General features: G+C 36.0%; 1 protein-coding gene across 5 annotated transcripts in view; it reads left to right on the top strand.

The window, feature by feature from the left end:
• The first annotated feature begins 5,497 nt into the window (after positions 1–5,497).
• The window catches only part of LOC102804157 (uncharacterized), a 196,507-nt gene continuing 179,293 nt past the window's right edge, over positions 5,498–22,711 (top strand). For all 5 annotated transcript variants that reach the window (XM_085506846.1, XM_085506843.1, XM_085506845.1 and 2 more), the window contains exon 1: positions 5,498–5,607. In XM_085506846.1, coding sequence (XP_085362972.1) covers positions 5,529–5,607 — 79 coding nt within the window. In that variant the 5' untranslated portion in view covers positions 5,498–5,528. The remainder of the gene's footprint in view (positions 5,608–22,711) is intronic.

Here is a 22,711-nt window from a genome sequence, read left to right as displayed (position 1 = left end):
ATTCATTGCAAATTCTATCTTCTGCCGAAGCCTTGTTACTTTTAAGAAGTCTAATGGCTTTAGTTATTTCATTTTTTAAGATTGGTCTGTCTAAATAGGGGTTGCTACTTGCACTCTTTTCACTATTCTCCAGTTCATTCGCAATCTCAGAGTTTGATGTACTGCTATCAGTATTAAGTAGGTTCTTAAAGTAAACCAACCAATCACCATGTTGAACATTCCCATTATTATTACTGGGGTTCTCGCCATTCATATCACGAAGAATCTTCCAAAATTTAGATGTGTCTGATTTAGAATTTTCCAATTCTTTGAGTTGTGCAATCATTTTCTGATTACTTTTATGTTTGATTAGTTTTTTTATACTGTTTACGGGTTTGAAAGAATTTCCCTCGGATATATGGATCTTGAGGATACTTTTGTCATAAACGTGATAGGCTCCTTAACTCCTTACGAAGGGACCAACAATCCTGGTCAAACCAGTTTTTTTGTTTACTTTTGCGTTTATTTTTTTTAAGTTTAGGAGTAATTTTCTTTAGACATTTGTCTGCAATATTTGTAATTAAATTTTCAAAATCTGTGACTGCAGTTTCTGACTCATAAATGCTATACGGTTTGCTCATAAAATTCTTAATTTCATTATTATTTAACTTTTCAAGGTTTGTTTGATAATTGTCCTTAGCCTGGTCATTCCACATATATTTTGATGGTAAAGGATCTAATTTATCATTGCTTTTATTATTTTCATTTAGACACATGTTAATATTAATCTTCATAGATAAAGTTAAAGCACAGTGGTCTGATAAATGAGACAAATCGGCTACTTTAAAATATTGTAATGAGTCGCATAAGTTCTTTGAAGTTATCCCGTAATCGATTGTACTGCTACCCCGGGGAGTGTGACATGTGTATTTTCCTGTAGAGTCACCAATAGTTCTACCATTCAGAATGATGAGGTTGCAATCAATACACAACTGAATTAATTTTTTACCAAATTTGTTAATACAGCATGATGAATTAACATCCATAGTATTTCTGTTGCCAAAATTGTCATTAATATAGTAGGATGGTAAGGGTAGATGCATATTTCTGCTATCATCAATTCTATCATCAAGGCTACCAATTCTAGCATTGAAATCCCCTACGAGAAGAACATCACCTTTGGATGAAAATTGTAAAATATCTTTTTCCAGATAACTAAACAGATCAACATTCTTGTTCTTATAAAGGAATGAGTTCTCAGGTGGGATGTAAATACAACCAATGTATAAATCATTATTAGTAGCACAGATTGTTTTGTCAATCTTACACCAAATAAAATGTGCTGTATTGCCAGAAATATGAATAATGTACTGTTTGTATTTACTTTTAAATAGAACAGCGACACCCCCTCTTTGTTTTTTTGAGCGACCAAGATTTCTGTCTTGACGTATCACCTCATATGAATCTAGGCTGTTTTCTAATCTAACACTACTGTTACTGCTAAGCCACGTTTCTTGGAAACAAGCCAAGTCTAGGGAAGAGGTGTAATTAATAAAATCAGCATTTGACAGCTTACTGCTATTCAACCCATTGATATTCCAACTACCTATTTTTAAGTTGGACATTTTTCAGCAAGCGAAAATATACAATAATAAAAAAAAATATATATATAAAAAAAAAAAAAAAAAGAACTACACAAAAATACTACACACTTAGTATACTGAAGGAAATAAAAGTTAGCAAGGGGGTAACGGGGCTGGAAAATATAATGTACTAGTAAAACAGTTAATTAAATTTGAAACAATAAGTATTCGTTTGGTTAAAAATAATCAGATTAGAGAAATAAAAACAACGAAACAAGTTTGTTTGGCACCTCCAAGTAAAGGAGAGGGAGAAAAAACAACAACAATCAAATTTAAAACAATTGGTATTTGTTTGGTATTAAACTTGGGAGAAGAGAGCAAAGCAACAACAACAAAAAAGAAAATACCTAATTTATCCAAAAGAATGTACGACCGTCGTACTTCTGCCCCAGCCATGGGCTCCATGATAACAGTTATTTAAAATGAGTTCATAAGGTTTATGAATTTCATGAATTTGGAAAACATAGCGTTCTCATCGTTATGCGATTTCTCGGCGTTCGAAGTAAGCGTCTTCCTGAGCTGTTGAGGGCACTCTGTTTGGTAAACAGTTTTAGACGAATATCCACCTGTTCGACGATGATTATTTTGGTTTACACTGCGGCCGTTTCTGTACTGCTCTCTGAACTGATACTTGCCTGCACTTCTGTTTTCATTTGGTGTCAATCTTTGTCTGATTTTATTTTTGATGTCATAGACCAGCTGAGCGGTGCCTCTGATGTTTAAGTGTGTACCATCAACATCAAACAATTCGGAATTTGCCGACAATTCATTATGTTTTACGATTGTCACTTTCTTGCGTAATTTCATCTTGTTGAATAAAAGTAGGTTAAATTCTTGCACATTATCATTCACGTTCTTTACACCTTTATTCAAGCTTTACTTAATAATAGTGGTAATAGTGTTGTCACCACTGTTGACTATTATAAAAGAGTAGGTGTTATAGGTCTCATGCCACTAATTAACCAATGGCTGCTCGTAGCTCATCAATTTAAATGCCCAGCAAGAACCAATGAAATTTTTTAAATATTATTTTTCTCAGGTGCTCCCTGTTTGAGGGCGTAATCACCTGGGTCAGAGGTGAGACCAACATGTGGTCTTTTGTTTACTACTTAGCGGCTGTGTACCTGTGGGTTTATTCTGTGTGTTAATGGATGTTCTAATCTTGGTGTTTTTTTCAGTGATTTCTCTTGGTGCAATCCAAATACAGTAGGTGTGTCTTGTTTACCTGAGATTTGCAAGAGTTTGAGCTGGCCAACATGTTAGTTTTTTTCATTGAGAGGATGCTTGAATGCATGGTAGTGCTTTCAGCATCTTCTCACTAGTTATTTACAATGTGCCTCAAGATTTAATTTATGGAAAGTCCAATCATATCCAAAGCATTTCAACAATGTTCTTCCTATTGAACATTCCTCTACTCAACACCTTACTCAAATCATTCATTACAATATATAATCCTTACCACTTGTTTTTTTATTTTCTTCCAGGCGAGATAATTCAACCATCACCTGTATCTCCTATTGGTTCAACTTTTTACTTTATTCTTACTCGAATTTTTTTGTAAACTTGTTGTATATTGATGGTTAAGATAAAAAATAAAAACTTTATTTTTTCCTTGTTCATTACAGACGTTTATTCTATTCACACTATTTTTACATGGTTGTCTTCCAACTAGTCATGCTGAGTGATGTCTAATAGCAGCTGGCCAAATTACAATCGAGTGGTGGGTGGGTCACAGTCAAGTACAAATAAGCCATTCACTGCCAAAGAACAAATATAATCATTCTTTCCGATCAAGTACTTTAATCCTCTTGATTCAAATGACATAACCAAAAGACTTAAGACATCACCTACTTCCTATAACACACAACACCATATTCACATAATTGTTCATACTTGTATACATTGTCACAGCAAAATCAATTAAATAAATTTACCAACAGCTCCAGCAAATCATCTGCCCATATTAACTATAGCCTCTTTTGTAATCCCTCTAATACTTATATTTTGTGTTTCAATTACATAATGTTAGTCCAAAAATGTCAGTTTCTATTATTTGAACACAATCCTATTATCAAGGTCACGTTTGTATTGCGCTGGTCCAGCTAATTCTGGATGTATGTTGACTGAGTTTTATCATAGTACGAAGTACCAGAAGGCTTCTGCTGGCAACGTTGCGGCGTTACCCTGTTCCAAATAAAGATTACCAACGCCAAATGAGCAACATTTTAACTGGTAATCAAGATTCATTTAATCCATGACTAACAAGCAACATCGCAAGCGAAGTTGTAGCATGCAGAACTAGTAAGTCATCCCGTCAGCGGAGTACCGCAGTAGCACGGCATGTTTGCCTTCAGCATTGTATGCAAACGAATCACGTGGTGTGCCGTTCTGTTCAAACCTGGGATTCGATCAATAGGTTAGTTTCAGTAAAAAAACACATTACAAATCATGCAAGTTCAACATTTTCAAACCAATATACTAAAACAGAAATGCTCAGCGATGCAAAAAAGGATAGATATTACTTTTCAATATACACATCTCTGATTTTACAATCCCTCACATATTCTACTCCCAATTATTCCTGCATAAAATAGAATAGCCTCTTTCCATGTTGACATTCTCAGTAAAATCATGTGATAGGCTGTTACAATTGGCTGTTACATACTATTTCGCCGGTCTGGAAAATGTGTTTAATTAGCTCTCATTCAAGCGACAATGCACATTTCCCAGTGGGAGTGAACCCAGCTCGAATCTGCCATTACAAAATAGGGGTGTTTTCAGCAAAAAACGAATAATCCTTGAGTGCACAAAATACACTTAATTTTAGAACAAATGTTGCATTAGTTACAGCAGCAGAATACCACAGAAATATCAGACGAAACATGAAAACACTATATATTGTATTTCGGCCTGAACCCTCTCTATTGCAATTCCAAGGATTACCCCCATATGTGCAACCATTTTCCACCTTCGTATCACCCAACCCTGAAAACAAATTCTTAATACCATGCTGAAGCGTTTGGTAATGAAGCGTTTGGTAATAATATGATAATCTTTATTACAACCTTATAGAATGAATTACATATCTATTTTGGTTTATAAAATGTAATAAAGGTGTTATATATATTATTGCCTGTACTCCCTGCATTTATATAAATTTCCACTGATCCGAGGCGATAAATAATAGCGAATCCCTAAGCTTTTTCGTCATTCAAAAAATAGGTCACCTAACTAGCTCGTTCAACCATGGAGCTCCCTGGTCACACACGGTCTGTTGAGATAAACGCGACACTGGTTCAGAATACTGTAAAACCATTTATTTTCACAGGCATTTAATTTCACTATTTTGATATTTTAAGCAATTTCAATGGGTTTTAAGTTCACGAATTTAGCAGGGAAACAATGAGTTTATTTTACAAGTTTACGTGGATTAATCCCGGGGGATTAATTTAGCGAATTTCATTTATCAACGAAAAATAGCTAAATTAAAAACCCACCTACTAATGCCAGTACAACCATAGACCTTAGAAAGAGAAGGACATACAACTACAGTGTTACTTTTGTTTTTTACCTCTTTCTAAAGTCTATGGTACAACGCAAGTGAGCATGAACCGCGGGTCAGAAGGTGGCAGTGGAGAGAAACCCCCTCAACCCTATTTACATAAAAATAGAAAGGAAATGGCCTCATTTGCATACAATGGATTAATTATCGGAAGTTTACCAAAAAGTGAAACATTACCTGTCAGTTCCTTTTGACAACAGAAGCCAAGATGATTGACATGTTTCAAGTTTTAATTTGTTGACTTTCTGTGTTAGTAATATCTGGAATTTAACAAACTAACTTTTCTTGAAACTTTGGCGATGGTTGTTTCAGAGCGAGGCCAGACGGTGACGTCACTATCCAACATGGCGGACATTGAAAGCTCGGGATATCCAGCCGACGGTATTTCAGAAAAAGATGAAATTGTGGCGGCGACTAAACCAGGTAAGTGTTGACCTGGTAAAGAGTTAGCAAGGTTACTCTTCTAGAAGTGCATGGTTGTTATTTTATTGAGAATAAGTGTTTAACTTTAGTGGTGATACTGCTTTTTATTTAATGGCTCAAGTTCGAATGATAAACACGGGCGTGATCGTCTTGCAGCGACCCGAGAGAATAATCGCAGATGCTGTTGAACTCTGGATGGATGATCACTTTATTTGAAATAGAGCCTCTTTAGTTACAAATGCGGCACTCGTTGAATTAAATGTCATCTTAATAGTTAGTTAACAAAAATGAAATGTGACATAACTCGTGTACTCGTGGAACATGGTACTTAAAGACGTCGACATCACGAATTTTGTTCACGTCCAAACTAATGCGATTTCTCGTTTGCCGTTGTTCTGTGGACGGTCCGCCCCTCAGAGATCAAGCTACTTATACTGCTCATATCTAGATCAGTTGAAACTGTAACACATTCGTCTTTAATAATGTTAATACCTGATTACTAACATCGTGTTGTGGTAACATTGTCCAAGGTCATTGTACACTGGATTGTACCATTGGAGCTACAAGCTCTTGAAAATAACGCGATGCAGCATAACTTGTTAATATTAACACATGATATCTGGGGCAGCACAGGTGGCGAATTACAGATTGGGTTCCTATAAGTCACAATATAGAAGCTTGAAAGGATGTAATTGATTTTTCAAATTCGTAGTCACACGTACACACGACTGAAAGCAATCAAACTCATAATAATATGGAGGGGCAATTCATGTGTGCTCTTTCAAGTAATTAATTTATTTTGAGCAATGTAGCAACATTTATTTTTAATGTCTTCAAATTATTTTAGCCTAGTTCTTTTTATTGGTTAGTTTTTTTGGGCTTCATTCAAGCACTTACGAGTCTTCCAAATACAAAATCTCCATTTATCCTGAATAATGTGGAAATCCTTTGCAGCCCCTATCTCAGACTATATCCTGACAACTAATGACTAATACTGAATGTGCTATACATTTGAATGTCATGATGCTTGCAAAAATAATCCTTGTTTAAATATAGAAAACATATTCTCTGGATTGTGGACTATTTAATGGTTAATTTCATTCATGAGCTTTATATAGGTCAACAGTAAGACATAGCTTTTGAGAATATCTTATTGATATTCAGAACAGCACACATTTACTTTATTACTGGTCAGTGCTGTTCATTTAAATTTAAGTATTTATTTTGCACTTGCTACAAAATTATAACAAAATATTTTGTGCAATGAAAATTAAATCTTTATGAATGATATTTAATATTTCATATGATAAAGAAGAAAAGAAGAATAGTCATAATTTTTTTACTCTAATATTAATGTAACATTGCAATTTTTCTTCAAACCTGGATAATCAAAAATGCAAGTTTTTTTAATCCGAGTGTTGCCATGGCATACTGTGTATGCCTGATTCAGAATGCTTGATATACTTAATAAATCTGAAAATTCAAATTTCTGTTTTTCTCACTAACATAAACAACTCATTGAACCAGAAGATAGTTTAAATTAAACTATTACCTTGACTTTTATTCAACATCTTATTCCATACATGTAAATTTATGGAAAGACTTCACAGAGATAAATGTCACCTTCTTAAATTATCATGATGCTGTACCCCACTACATGTTATTTTTTGTCTACAGATGATGTCTGTGTTTGCAGACAACTCCAGTTTTTAGACATAAGATTGGAGCTTTCTCATCAGTCCCCATTGGACATAGTCTGGAACAGGGATTTATGTTTTTGGGTTTGTTCATGCATTCTGGTGTACATGTATATGTACTCATCAAATTGTTTTTTTTTAGCTAAGTTGACTTTTGATGGAATTAAACAAAAATAATATTTTAACATCATTTCTTAGTCTTGCCGTCACTCATGGTGGGTTTCTGATGCACATCAGTTTGTTTCGTGATTTGATTTAAGTGGTTGATAGTGGCCATTTGATTTCTTCTCATGTGTTCTACCACATTTCTGAGATACATTTACACTTTAGCCCACTGATTTTTAGCCCCCGTTCGGGCTTATGTTTTGACCTCCGTGCGTCCGTGCATGCGTGCGTCTGGATCTGTATCTTAGAAATGCCTGGACCAATCACAATCAAACTTCACATATACATCATACATGATATTATACATTATATGCACGTCAATTTGTTTCACGATCTGATTCAAGATGGGTGAATGGCGGCTATTTTTGTGCTAAAAATCATCAAAATCAAACATTTAAACGTTAAACAATCATCATAATCATATTCCTGACATCTTTATATTCCAGCTATATTACTATAAACAAAACTATATATTTTAAATTTGATAACTAACTTGTCACAAATACAAGTTGTTTTTTCTGACAATGAGTCATGATGAGAACATGTAATTCTGCTACTGTGGGAGCTAATTGATCTACATGGAAAATTGGCACACAGATCGAACCGCGACAGGGAATATAACGGCAAATGAAAACATGCAACAGAAATAAATGAACAATATTAGAAGTAAAGCAAAAAATAATTTATTGCCTTTATGTGACAAATAAACCAGAAAAAATAAAAATCGACAGTGAGGAATCATTTGAATTAGGAATTCTCCGCCGACAAACACTCAAAATGAACTAATATAAGTCAAATTATTTCTGGTCTCGACAAATTAACGATCAACTGTCATACAAGATCAATAATAATTTACAAAGTTACACAGTAAAAATTACTAAAGTTCATAGCTCTTTTGAAAAAACTTCGTAGATGACGTCCAATCAATTTGGACTTACCACTTTTAATCCACTGATTTCGCAGTCTGCCAACTTGGAACTTTCAATTAATGTCTAATCACAATAAAGAGACAAGAAAAATGGGATCACAGCAAACGACTCTTTTATTTACAGTCTGTCAATAATCTTTGACCTTTGAGCATCTGCTTTACTGATTGGCTGAGAATGACATCAATACTAGTGTTTCATCATAGAGGTCAAATCAACATCAGGGTGAAAGTTTTCATCCAGCTAGTTCCAGCGGTTGGAATGTCGCACTATATGGATATCACGGTGGGAATGGGAAGTTTTTTTTATCCAAAGACAGAAGAATAGTTTTCATGATAGAAATGCAATAACAGTGATGAAAGATGATAAAAGAGTTGGCAGTCTTCAGCGTGACATTGCAGAATTGCTGGCCCTAGTTTGGATTCGCAAGCCGCTACCAAATAACGTGATTTCAACCACTCTCCCAGATACAGGGCTGCTACAATATTGGTTTCATTGTCAATGACGCTAAGGCCGACTGAGTTTGACACTTGCTTCGTGGCTCTGCTTATACTGTAAAAGTTGCCAGCCATTTTTAAGGCCATTACATATTTCAAAAAGAGACTTGCTGACAGTCATGATTCTGATAAAAAATCTTGAAAATAAATATAAATCAGCGGTGCTGTCACAGCTATTTCATGTTCACTCCTTGTTTTATGCAATTAACAATTATTTTTAAAGAATGTTTATAAACATCTCAACAGACTGCAAGAAAGTCAACTGTTAATAAAACCAAAGTCAACAAATAGAAAATAGGTTTTTGCTATTTTTTGTGTAGAAAAAGGCCCCCTCAATTTCTTTATTGTACCAAAAACTTCTAACCCCCCCCCCCCAGATAAATACAGTAAACATAATTGTAATATCACTACATGTAGGTTAGAAGTAAACACTATCTAAATAAATAAAATAGATGGACTTTGGTATTAGTTGTGCCTAGATTTGATTTTATTGTCATTGTCCCTTGTGGGATTTTTTGTTGTTGCTTTTTTAGCTCCGCTTTCAACTTTGTCGAGCTGAGCTTATCATATGAGTGATTGTCCGTTGGCGTTGTCCGTTCGGCGTCTGTGTCGTTCGCATCAACTACAAGTCTGAATGCTTTGATACTTGGTGTATATGTACCTTGGGTAGACCGCTCTCAGATTTGTTCATTTCATGATCATATCTTCAATTCTCTAATTTTGGTGAATATTTTTGTAATTTTTGGTAAAAAGTAATATTTTTGACTTCTTGTTAAAAACCGCAAGTCCAATTGCTTTGATACTACATATATAGGTACTACATGTGGACCACTCTTGGATTTGTTTATTTCGTGATGATATCTTCAATTCTCTGATTTTAGTGAATGTTATCATGTTCACACAATCGCAGACATTATTTGTTAGGGTGCTCTATGAAATGGCACATTTTCTGGATGTTTTAGTGAGTACTCCGCGAGGTATATTGCTTGCTCTCACATTAGCATAATTGTCCTTGAGTTCACTCATCGCTTTTCCACATGCATTTCTCGTTCTTTGCTGCTAAATTTGTTTGCACTCTAATATGTTGTTGTTTTTGTCTTTCTAAACATCTAGTTTTTTTTCTAATTTATCCACTTTTACAGTGATAAATATTGCGTTCGAGTTGAGCTACTCGTGATTACAAGCCTGATTTACATTTTTCTTGCGGTGTTTTTTGTCAATGTATTAAATATAAGTCATTAAGTGCTTTGGGAAATAGCATAATTATATTGCGTGTGTGAAAGTGTCTGGTTAGACAATCACAACACGTTTTATTTTGTATTTTTATTTTCAAAATGTATCACTGGCTGCGTTTGTTTTGTTTTATGTTTTCCTCAATAATTAACTGCCAATCCAATAATTCGTCGCCGCATGTACTCAGACAAGGGATTAATCGTCACAGTCATTATACTAGTAGTTTAAGTCCAATTGATTTGTAGAAATTCAGCTATGCGATGATTATATGTGCAGTTTTGTTTTGCGCACCCAGACACGAGCAAAAGTTAACCTGATAGATTTTCTGAACTACAGCATTCGTATTACTTATGCAAATTGAGTAAGGGTATGTTGCGTTCGCAAATAACAAAGTGTCAAATTATTTTGAGCGCCGTTCGGAATAAATTTAGTCAAAATCACAAAAACACAAATACTAGTAATCAATAGATATCATGATTGATTGACCAGTTATATAGCTGCTTTAACTATGCACACAAGGACATACATGTAAAAGTGTAAATACAGGTCACAGTTTGACTTGCATAGCAAACGTTACAATGTGTCATGTCATGTTGGGCAGAATGAGTACTGTACAATATAGATTCTTAAACACGTTATACATCAATGAGATATTGCAGATATTGCACTATAGAAGCAAGCTTGCCTAATCAGTGTTCTCCACAAGGGGTTTTAGGTGGGCCCATCAAGTTTTACGGCCGCCTAGTAACACTCAACACCCGCCCACCAACGTACATCCAGCTGAAATTATTTGTAAAAAGCTTGCATTGTTCTTCCCAAGCCTAAACAAGAGTAGTTGCCCAACCCTTTATTTTGCTATTGTTTCAAGAGTCCAAACATAAACAATGACCACTGGAAGTCTGCAAGCAGTTATCAATTGTATTCATGGCAATGTGTCAATCGCCTGAATTCATCGTCGCCCGACATTGTTGCCACTTATTGCTCACGATACGCAACTACAGTGGTTTCAATTTACAGCTGTATTTTTAATAATCGTCTTCCAATCACAAAAGAAAGAATTAAATACGAACAAAATGTATATGCACAGAAAATAAACAAATATATTAGCATATTGAATGTAAACTCGAACAAAAATTAAAATTCTAGCCGTATTTACAACGACCGTCGGCCACCCACCGGTGTTGGCGTTGTAACGATTTAGTATCTAAGTTGCATAGGGGAGCAGCGCATTCTGGGTGTTCGTGTACTGAATTCGGAAAGCTGTAATAAACATCAAACATGGCTGCCAGATTAGTTTACCGCGAGTATTTGTAATTGAATAATATTTTAGTTATCTTTTCCACGTACTTTTTTTCATTTATCCATTTTTTATGTCTAATCTTTCGAGAACATAGCAGATTCTTTTATTTTGCCGATTGCTAGCATTTTTCTTGAATCTCAAAACAACGTGTGAAAATGCAACGTATCGTGACCGTACATGCGTAAATGCATCTTACCGTTCGTCGTCGGCATGCCACAAATAAAAAATGTGACCAATCTGTTTGTATTTCAAAAAATTGTAACATGTTTCAATTAAATTAAAAAGAGAATAGTAAATAACTTAGTGTGTATTGCATTTCATGACATAAATGCTAGAAAGATGTATGTAAATGACATGCAAATTAATATGCAAATTTATGCTAATTAGGCCACCCACCAGCTATTTTGAATTGTGGAGAACACTGCTAATGCTTCATACAAGAGGTCGCTTTGCAGGGTTTTCCTTTCAATTGTAAGCAACAAATGTAATGTTGTATCATTTTATACATTTAGTACATGTTGGCAGACAAATTTTCCTTACTCTGACATTATGGTAGACCCCAATGCTTACTGCTGTGAAAACTAATATTTCTATTAAATATCCTGTCAGTCAGGACTTTCAATTTACATACTGTAGGAAAAAAGTAATGCCACACCCTGCCAAAACATCTTATTCTCATGTCCCAAATAAACATAACCCCCCCCCCCCACGGAATCAACATACTCCCGGACAAATCTTCAAAATCTATTGACCATACCCCCGAAAAATTTCCAAAATGACTGGTAAATTGTTTCCTTGCTTTTAAAATGTGCTCTTACTGGTGTATATGCAAACTTTTCACTCTCTCTTGTAATTAGGAATAAAAATGGGCAACAAATAAGGCTTTTCATGATGAAGTGATTGTACATGTACTTTTATTTACTGTATAAACAACTGATATACCTCATGATGAAATGATTGTACTTTTATTTACTGAATAAACAACTGATATACCTAAAAAAAAAAAAAAAAAAAAAAATAATGCATTTCTAGCAATAAGCCATTCCAGTTTATATCTGCACCCCCCCGTTGATGAGCTTGTGTGTTTACTTCATGCAGAGTATAATTTCCATGGGTGTATGAGTCATACAAAGTTGTATTTCCAAATCACCATTCACCATACAGTGATGGAAATCCAAAACTATAGTTCCTTCTTATGGTATTGATGAGTTCCATTGTGCCACCATACAGAGTAGGATTTCCAAATAAAACTCTCATGTGCTAATTTACCAAGTTCAAAATTTACAGGTATAAGATACAAACTGGAATGGCCCAATATACTTCAAGTCTGCAAGGCTGCAAGATGTAATCAAATAATTTTATTATTAACACTTACACATTCCACGGAGGGATTGTCAATGGTTATGAATGTTTAAGAAAGAATAAGAGGTTAAAAAAACTAAGCTAATAGGTTACAGAGAAAAAATATAAAGACTGAATTATTATACTATAAAAAGATAGAAAACAAAATGCAAAACTGTGAAAGAAGATTGACACGCTCGCGACAACCCCTCCGCTTTAATATGACGAGCACAAAGAGAACTTAACGGGGACTGTGTCATTTTCAATGACTTGTTTTTCAATTAAAACGTAATTTTTGTGAAAGCTTTTTTTAGTTAAAGAAAAGTAATTTTAATGTTTTGAAGTTCAATCGCTCTTAATCTGTATCAGGATTCATCCATGGTGAAATAGTTGTTTTGAAATCCTTTGGAATTCTCCATTGTTGTGTGATTATGTATACATTTTCATCTTATTGGAACCAGTGCCATCTTTGCCTTTGTTTTTACTCTAGTTAAAGGGGAACCGCTCAGTCCTTTGGATTGCACCAAGTGCTCATGGGTAATTAACCCCGCCTCTGTCAACTGAGTAAATGAATGCTTATCTTTCCCCCTGTACCGCTAATTCCACAAAACAACAACTGATATATACATCCTGAGAACGGAGTACAATTGAATTTCAAACAAATACAGTGCAGTCTTCATGTGCCATGATTTGAAACATCGCTCGCTCGGTAATTCATACATCATCGGAAAAATATAACGCGGAGCTAATTCAAGTTGATGATGGCCAACAAGAAAAGGCAGCAGTCCACCGGATACACACGACCAGATTGTTGCTAAACGGTCGCGAAGAAAATCCGCCGACTCAAGTTTATTTGTCTGTTCCGGTTGCGTTGGTCTATTGACGGTACTGGTCTCGTATACAGTAAACCTGAGAGCGAAACTTCCTATGCACATTCTGTATACATACTACTCCTCCAGATTGCTAATATAAGAAGTGTGTGACTTTGAATTTCATATTTCCGTCACAAATCGGTAAACACGTGTATTTACTATTGCCCTCAAATTTCCATATAATATTGATTAATAGCTAGAGGTGACAATGAAAAAAGTTACTGTATATTACAAGTACAGGTTATTACACGGAAATTCCCGTGATAAAATATCAAAATCATCAGTAAAGAAAAGTCGCCGCGACATCACAGGCTTATCTTGTATCCACTCATGTGGAAAATCAAAATGTACAGCCTTGTCTTCCATGAAGCCTAGCCCGTATGTACACGGGTGGTACCGGCTTGTATCTTGTGTGAGATTTGAGTTCTTGTGATCTGGTGGGTGAACGTCAGGTTGACTTTACAGTCAAAATCAAATGAGCGGTGAGGGGGAGAAGAGCGTTCTGTCAAAACAATTTTACCGTTGACTCAATTTTAACGACCAATCTGCAGCGTTGTATTTATTATAAAATCAACGTTTCAACCCTGCGTTACAACCAACAGGCAAAGCTGGCTGGGTGACGGTCAAAGTCTGTGCAACAACATCGCTGCTGTCAGACGTGGATTGTATAAAAAAAACACTGGACAATGTTAGATAGACGCAATGCATGAAAAGATGGGTGATACCTCCAGCATAAACAAAACCTGATGCGTGTTCAAGGCGTCGTTGTAACAAGACGAGAAGTAGTGCCTGACTAGGTCGTTAGACTGGTTTGGTCAATGTACCACAATCCACCTGGTTTACTGTATATGGGGCATTTGTGACAGTAAGCCTACATCGCAAATGAGTCTGTGTCTCTGACACCAGCAACAAATGGCCCTGTTCAGGGCCAAAATGAGAATCCAAAAATAGAATATAAATACACACACACTCTTTAATTCCCTTTACATATATCTGGTATATACGAAAAGCGGTATCAAAAGTAAAAAAGTGTCTTGAACTGACACCAGGAACAAACAGCTCTTTTCAGGGCCAAAATGAGAATCCAAAAATAGAATATAAATACATACATACACTCGATTAAATTTTCTGGACATATATGCGACGCATGAACTGCCTGTGACGTGTTGTCTGGACGCTGTTTCGTCCTACAGTCAAATACAGAAACAAAAACTGATTTATTTTCTTATGCCAAGACCTGGTTGTTCATGCATTTCAATCATGGCGTATGGTGTGTGCTGTGGAAACATTCGATTTCGCGGTTTTGAGCTGTCGAAGTATTTCACGAAAAATAAAACAAAGGGTAACACCATACGAAGCAGTCAGGCCAATGTCTTGTTGATATCCGAAACTTGGAACCTCTAACAGAACGGTTATTTCCTGCACGCCTACCAGTATTACACAATACCATTTGTAGCTCATTGCAGTCGGACACTTATTCACTGTACCCCTTCCATTTTTACAGACTGTCTAGAAAGTTATACAAAAAGTTTAATCCCTTAGAAAACACAAGTCTTTGCCATACGATCAAAGGAAAAATGTCCACATAGTAGTAACCAACATCCTTCTGGCGTTCTTAAAAGAAGTTTTAAAAAACAAACACTGCATTGCTTAGTAGCAGATAATCACGGTAGCACAATCCGATCATGCTGCGTTTCACAATTATTACTATGGTTACTATTACTTGGTAGTGATTACTAATAAAGTTGTAAAAGTAAATCTGTTGAATTGTTCGGAAATGCAAGTAAATTTCAACTTGTTTCATCGTAAGCGAATGATTCTGGTCGCATGCAAATGCTCGACACCTGATAGGTCAAATCGCTAATCAACCAATCAAAATACTGGGTGAAGCCAACGTGTTCAAATTACCAACACGGAGGAGATTTGCCGATGTTCCAGCACGATCTTTTACCTCTGATTTTGATGGGAGGACAACAGGTTTTTTTTTAAATCAAAAAATTTGTTGTTTTCGATGATAAACTGACCACTTGAAGACTAATTTAACATTTTTATGGTGATAACAGCTCGAAGCGAAGCTTTACCCATTCATGCTAACCACAAGTTTTGTAGATTGAATAAACAACTAGGGGATCTACATTTTCCTTTACTCAAACCGTGATTGACAGGCATTATGCATACATTAGCCACCATTTTAAACTCGTGATTTTCACTGGTCGAGGTACGTTTCGACCGAAAATAACAACATTTATACAACAAAAGACCAACCAGATGAGTGTAATCACTAGCGTACATATTCATGCCCCCGTGGATATGTATTTGTAACCACAGCTTGATCTCCAAACATCGTAAATAGCACATTTCACGAAGCCCCCGCCACGATGTGAGCGGCTTGGTTCGGATTAACATACTAATACGGTGGCCATCTTGACCCTTATTTATAGTATCATTTCCCCTTTAATATTTGACCTTTGTGTGAAGTCACTGTATAGTAATTAGATCTGTTCAAAATTTATTTTCAAACACATTTGTCAGTTTATACTGTGAGCAGTCTTCTTCTCAAATAACTACATTGGGTTAACTTTGTTACAACTATGTGTGTCATTTCATTTCCATTGTGTCACTTGAGTATGTTTTTTCATCTTATTACTAGTAGCTTCGCGGTGAGTGGCTTTCGCGGTAATGGGGTTTCGTATCTGTAGGGTTTCGCGCAGATTAGGGCTTTGTCTCAGTAACTGATCCTTGCATCCTTGTTGAGAATTAAAGTTTTATGTTTCTTTAACAACTGGTGCTATTCTGGGAATAACATCCTGTTCCAAAATAAGACCCATGCTCTGATAATGCCTCTAGTTTCAAAGACCAATAAACATTACCATTATGATCTTATTGGCGTTGCAAAGGAAAGTTGAATATTGTTTATTGAAATTAATAATCCCCATAACCGTTTTCCAATACAGATAAATTGTAGTACGTAACAAACTGCACAACTCGGTCTCAACAATGAAAAAAAGGAATGTATATATTTACATTATTCATACTTACAGTACAGTTCTCGCGAAAGCTTCAGCTTCACTTCCGCCTCAGCTTCGCTTCAGCATCGCATCGTTATGGCATTGTTATGGCTTCATCGTCGCATCAATGTCACGACATTAAAAAGTTAGGCGATTATCGCTTCGCTTCATTGTGGCCTCATTATGGCGACAATGTGGCATCAGCATCACTTCATCAAACAAAGAAGTACATGTACTCATTTCCCCCAAACCTCTTGACCGCTTCCGCTTTTGACCGGACAATTTCCATTTTATTCTCGACCGTGCAAAATTCAGACTACTAACAATTTTCTGGTTTTCATCACAATTACTAGTTTAGTAACCGTGCATAGATGTTGAACAACCGTCAAAAGTTTAAATACTTTTTGTTTTAAATATCTATAATTATATGCACGCAATCAGACCCTTTGACCTAGATTTGGCTAGGATTGAATATTTTATTTTTGACAATAATCAGACGTGATGCACTGCTACAAAATGTATTTCAACAGAAGTACAACATGGTTGTCTGGGTTTCTTTTCCTGATTGTGTTGAGTTTACGATTTGTATAATTATTGTTGTTTCCCCCCAAGCAGAAGACAAGCCAAAGGACCATGAAGCTAAATAAAATTCCCACGCATGGACTGAGTGAAAGAAAATATTTCTAAGGCTAAAAAAAAAATGACCTATTATTACACCTCTTTGTGTATTTGTCAATTTTGCATATATTTGGTATGACCGTATGATCGTCAATACCTAGAAAAATCTTGTCTTTCGTTAATAATTTCATTTGTTTGAAATGTCTACCGACCGTGTCCCAATAATTTGTTTCTCCAAACGGTCCGACGTCCGTCATTCAACACAATCAGCATTTATTTATCGTAATTCATGGGAATCATGTCCTGTAATTTGCGGGCTGTACAACCAAATACTTAAACAAGTACTATTTATACAACAGAGCATAGAGTTGTCGCGGTGAAACAGTCGCCTTGAAATTGATGGAACTTCAACTACTAGTATCCATTTCTCACCTTGAAATAAAAAAAATTGAAGAGCATCGGGGAATATATTATTAACCAATCTTACCAATCGCTAGCTTTATTTTATTCAAATTCATGAGTTTTCGACATTTGTGGGTGTGGTTTTCTCGGAAAGTCCTGTTGATAATACGGACAAATATGGTTCTGTGACCCAGGTCGTGCTCCGATCAGGTGACTCTCAGCCAATCAATGATGTTGTAACAAAACATATTTGACACAAATTGAAAGGTCGTTGTACCATCCAATCTCCATCGTCGATTCACAAAGTTTTTTTTTTGTGCTGTGACAGGCTTCGCAATTATTCACTGAAAAACATCAGTATATTTTGACAAACGGATGGGATTTGACCTCAGTTAAAAAAAAGAAAAAGAAAAATACTGGGCTGAGATACAAATCAGTTTTGCAAGTTGGGAAATAAGGTAAACCAGACTGGGGTCAATGATTTTCAGTATCGAAGGACTTCCGTGTGAATCATGATTTTCAAATTGTTAATCGGTTGGTCACCAAATATTTACAGCTACAACTAAATGGACATGTTTTTTTCTGAAGCCCAATAATTTATTTCTGCATGTCAAGTGCTATTCGATTTTTTACAGGGCATGTGGCTTGTTTTTATTCGAAAATATGTTTGTGAGAATACTTTTAAAATACGTATAGATCGAGCCCAGATCACTGATTGTGATTTAATTTTGAGAATTGGTTGTCAAATTTTACCAGACCAACGCCACCACAACCATCCCATCACAGTTGGAAATGAACGCACTTGTTTTGGAACTTTGTATCAAGATGACTTGCGACGACACTGACGCACCAGGCGGCTTACGTGTGTTTTGCATGTTTTAGTAGTCCGGGCATAGGATCGGACTCGGCTAAAACTAAACGAAACGCAGAACAATACCACCGAAATGAGAAATCTGAATCTCTTCTCTTAGCAGAAAATAAAATGAGCGAAAAAGGGGTAATTTTATAACAAGAACAGTTTCACTTTGTATATAGCAAATTGTGTTGTGACCGAACGACGATTGCATCGTGTGATTTGAATTTATCACGATTTTCCTTGCAGTCAATATGAAACTTGTAACCTTGCAGATTGTAATGTACTTCACAAAGTTTTTGGTGCTCAATACTCGCAACACTAAAATAATTAAACAAGATATCTTTTTAAAATGTCATTTTACTCTTGATCATATTATTTTATTCGCCTTGAATTTCAAATCGATTACATATCGAACTTCTGTACATGTTTTTGTCTACTGCCCTTCTGCGTGCAAATAATGAGGTCATACTCATGTCACAATACGTTGAAGCTGATGCCATGTTGATGCCATGGGACTGCGAAGCTGAGGCCACGATGATGCCACAAAATAAGTGAGGCGACCACAGCTTCAATTTTCAATGACGCAAAGCTGATGCCACAATGATGCGATGCTGAGGTGACAATGAAGCCATGCGTAGGCGACAATGATGCCACAAAAGCCAAAGCTTTCGCGAGAACTGTACTGTATTTATTATACTTTTATTGCTAACTGTACTGACAGAAATACTGTATTTCTAAAGATGCAATAAATTTTGTTATTATTATTATTATTGTGGGGGAAACTGCCACAAACAGTATAGGATCTTTAAATCTCACCAGATAGACTGTAGATACATCAAGCAGTAGATGGTATACCAGTGTGCAATGTTCTAATGGTGAACATGCATTTATTCAGTTGTACAGCAACGAGATAGAGCTAGTTGAAAAACTACATACGCTAGGACGATTTGGAACAATGTATCACTTGGAGTACAAAGGATGAAGTCTGTCTTAATTAACACTCTTTGTCTATTTAAAGACAAGGGTAGATTCACACCTTAGAATTTTAATCCTTGGCGTCAATTAATATGATTGGTTGTTTTAATTGAGCCAATCAGGGAGAACACACTTATGTAAACTGATAGAAATGGCTGAATACAGGCCAAAGTGTGTTTCTTTGCGTCATGAAAACAGCATAAATCTATAGAAACTTTGACTACAAGTACTCAATCTTGATAACATAACTGGAGATAATAAACACCGATAGTTACATACAACAATGAAATAAATCTGATAAACAGAAGCGAAGTTATGGTTAAATAACATGAAAAATATATGTGTCCACATGGTAATAACGATAATTATTAATATTATTATTAGTCCCCGTTCGGACGAAGTCCGAAAACGGGGACTTATAATTTGGTCTCCGTGTGTCTGTGCGTCCGTGCGTCCGGAGTCATATCTCAGTTTCCCTTGGACCGATTCCGTTCATTCTTTGCATGTGCCTAGTACTTTATGTTGGACATATCACATGCAGTGGTTTAGCGATTCGATTCAAAATGGCCGACTGGCAGCCATCTTGTTTTTTGAAAATGTTGTATTTTGGACATGCTTTGTCAATTTTCATTCAAACTTGGTACATAGATTATACATGTTAGGATACATGTCCATGATGATTTATTTCCCAATTGGATCAAAGATGGTCGACTGGCAGCCATCTTGTTTTTTGAAAATGTCGTATTTTGGACATGCTTTGTCAGTTTTCATTCAAATTTAGTACATAGAATATACATGTTAGGATACATGTCCCTGACCGTCCGTGAGTTCCTGAGGAAGTCCGTCCGTCCGACCGTCCGTCTGTCCGTCTGTCCGTGCGTCAGTCTATCCGTGCGTCAGTCTATCCAACGTCATATTTCAGAATCTTGTGGACCGATTCCGTTCATTCTTTGCACGTGCCTAGTAGTACCTTATGTGGGACATATGCACATGCAGTGATTTAGCGATTCGACTGGCAGGCATCTTGTTTTTTTTTTTTTATGCAGTATCTTGGATGTGCTCTGTCAGTTTTCATTCAAATTTGGCACATACATGTACTTTATACATGTTAGGATGCATGTCCATGACAATTTGTTTCAAAATCTGGTCAAGGATGGCCGTTTGACAGCCATCTGACTTTTTGGCCTTACTACTATATTTCCACAATTTATGTACTATTTTCATTCGTATTTGGCACATACATCATACATATCTGTGTTTCATAATCAGATCAAAGATGGCTGAATAACGGCTGTTTGTATTAGTCCCCATTCGGACATAGTCCGGAAATGGGGACTTATGTTTTGCCCTGTGTGCGTGCGTGCGTGCGTGCGTGCGTGCGTGCATGCGTTCGTGATCACCTGTATCTCGAACATGCATGGACTGTTTAAGTTCAAACTTCACTCATACATCACACATTATATGGGACATATGCACATGCATTTTTTTCATGATCCGATTAATGATAGCCGAATAGTGACCATTTTAAGGCCGAAAATGCATCAAAATCGCACATTTTCACCATTCCGGACCCGGATCTCAGTTATGCATGGACAGATTTTGTTCAAATTTAGTACATACATTAAACAAAATAGGACCTTGATGCACGTCATTTTTTTTTGGGGATCGGGTTTAAAATGGCCGACTGGCGGCCATTTTGTTTAAAAAACTCAGTTCTGGATCCGTATCTGAGACATGCTTGGATTTATCGAGTTCAAACTTCACACACACAAGGTACATCATGTCACAAATATGTATGTACATTTGTTTCATGATCTCATTAAGGATAGCCAAATGGCGGCCGCTTTAAGGCCGAAAATGCATTGAAATCGCACATTTTCACAATTCCGGACCCAGATCTCAGTTATGCATGGACGGATTTCGTTCAAATTTGGTACATACATTAAACATAATAAGACATTGATGCATGTCATTTTTTTTTCCCGGATCAAATTCGAAATGGCCGACTGGCGGCCATTTTGTTTTAAAGAATTCAGTTCTGGATCCGTATCCGAGACATGTCTGGATTGATCAAGTTCAAACTTCACACACACAAGGTACATCATGTCACAAATATGTATGTACATTTGTTTTATGATCTCATTAACGATAGCCAAATGGCGGCTATTTTAAGGCTGAAAATGCATTGAAATCGCACATTTTCACCATTCCGGACCCGGATCTCAGTTATGCATGGACGGATTTTGTTAAAATTTGGTACATACATTAAACATAAAAGGACCTTGATGCACGTCTTTTTTTTTTTTCGGATCAAGTTCGAAATGGCCGACTGGCAGCCATTTTGTTAAAGAATTCAGTTCTGGATCCGTATCCAAGACATGTCTGGATTGATCAAGTTCAAACTTCACACACACATGGTACATCATGTCACAAATAGATGCATTTGTTTCATGATCCGCTTAACATGAGCTGAATGATGGCCATTTTAAGGCCGAAAATGCATCAAAATCACGTATTTTCACAATTCCGGTACCGGATCTCAGTCATGCATGGATGGATTTTGTTCAGATTTAGTACAATGTGTTGTACATATGCAGGTGCATTTCGGTCATAATCTGCTTTGAATGTATATGTCACTCAAATATGAACGGAACGGGGACGTGTCATTGACAATGACTTGTTATTATTATTATTATTATTACCATTATTATTATTATTACTAATGCATTGCAATACAACTAAATCAAATTTAAAAAAAATTGCAATATAAAGTATTCATCAGTAATACTTCTCAAAGGCCTATTTTGTTTTATAAACTTGCTTGGCAATACCCACCCCAATTAGATATGTGTACATATTTTAATAAATAAAGATATACTAACAAAAATGAAATATTAATTATTTCATATTTTATTATATAACCTGCACAACAGTAATCAATATTTTTCCTTGCTAGAATGATGTGTAACTTCATACGGGAATCCTGATAATGTTCTCAACTGGCGATTTACCAGTATTAGGGATTGTCAACTTCTCGTGAATTTGATTACCTAACGTGTTTAGGTTCATGCGCTGCAAATTGCAGAGCACGTATCCAAGCGGCCGCCCCCCAGTAAATAATTAAGCCAAGGTGGTTTAGATATCAAAATCAAGAAACTCTCTGATTTGACACAATCTGGGAAGTTTGAATTACTAAATGAAGTACAGGACGACG

Source organism: Saccoglossus kowalevskii, chromosome 13, assembly GCF_978046115.1.
Source record: "Saccoglossus kowalevskii chromosome 13, keSacKowa6.1, whole genome shotgun sequence".
NCBI lineage: Eukaryota > Metazoa > Hemichordata > Enteropneusta > Harrimaniidae > Saccoglossus > Saccoglossus kowalevskii.
This window is presented reverse-complemented; position numbering and strand designations above follow the sequence as displayed.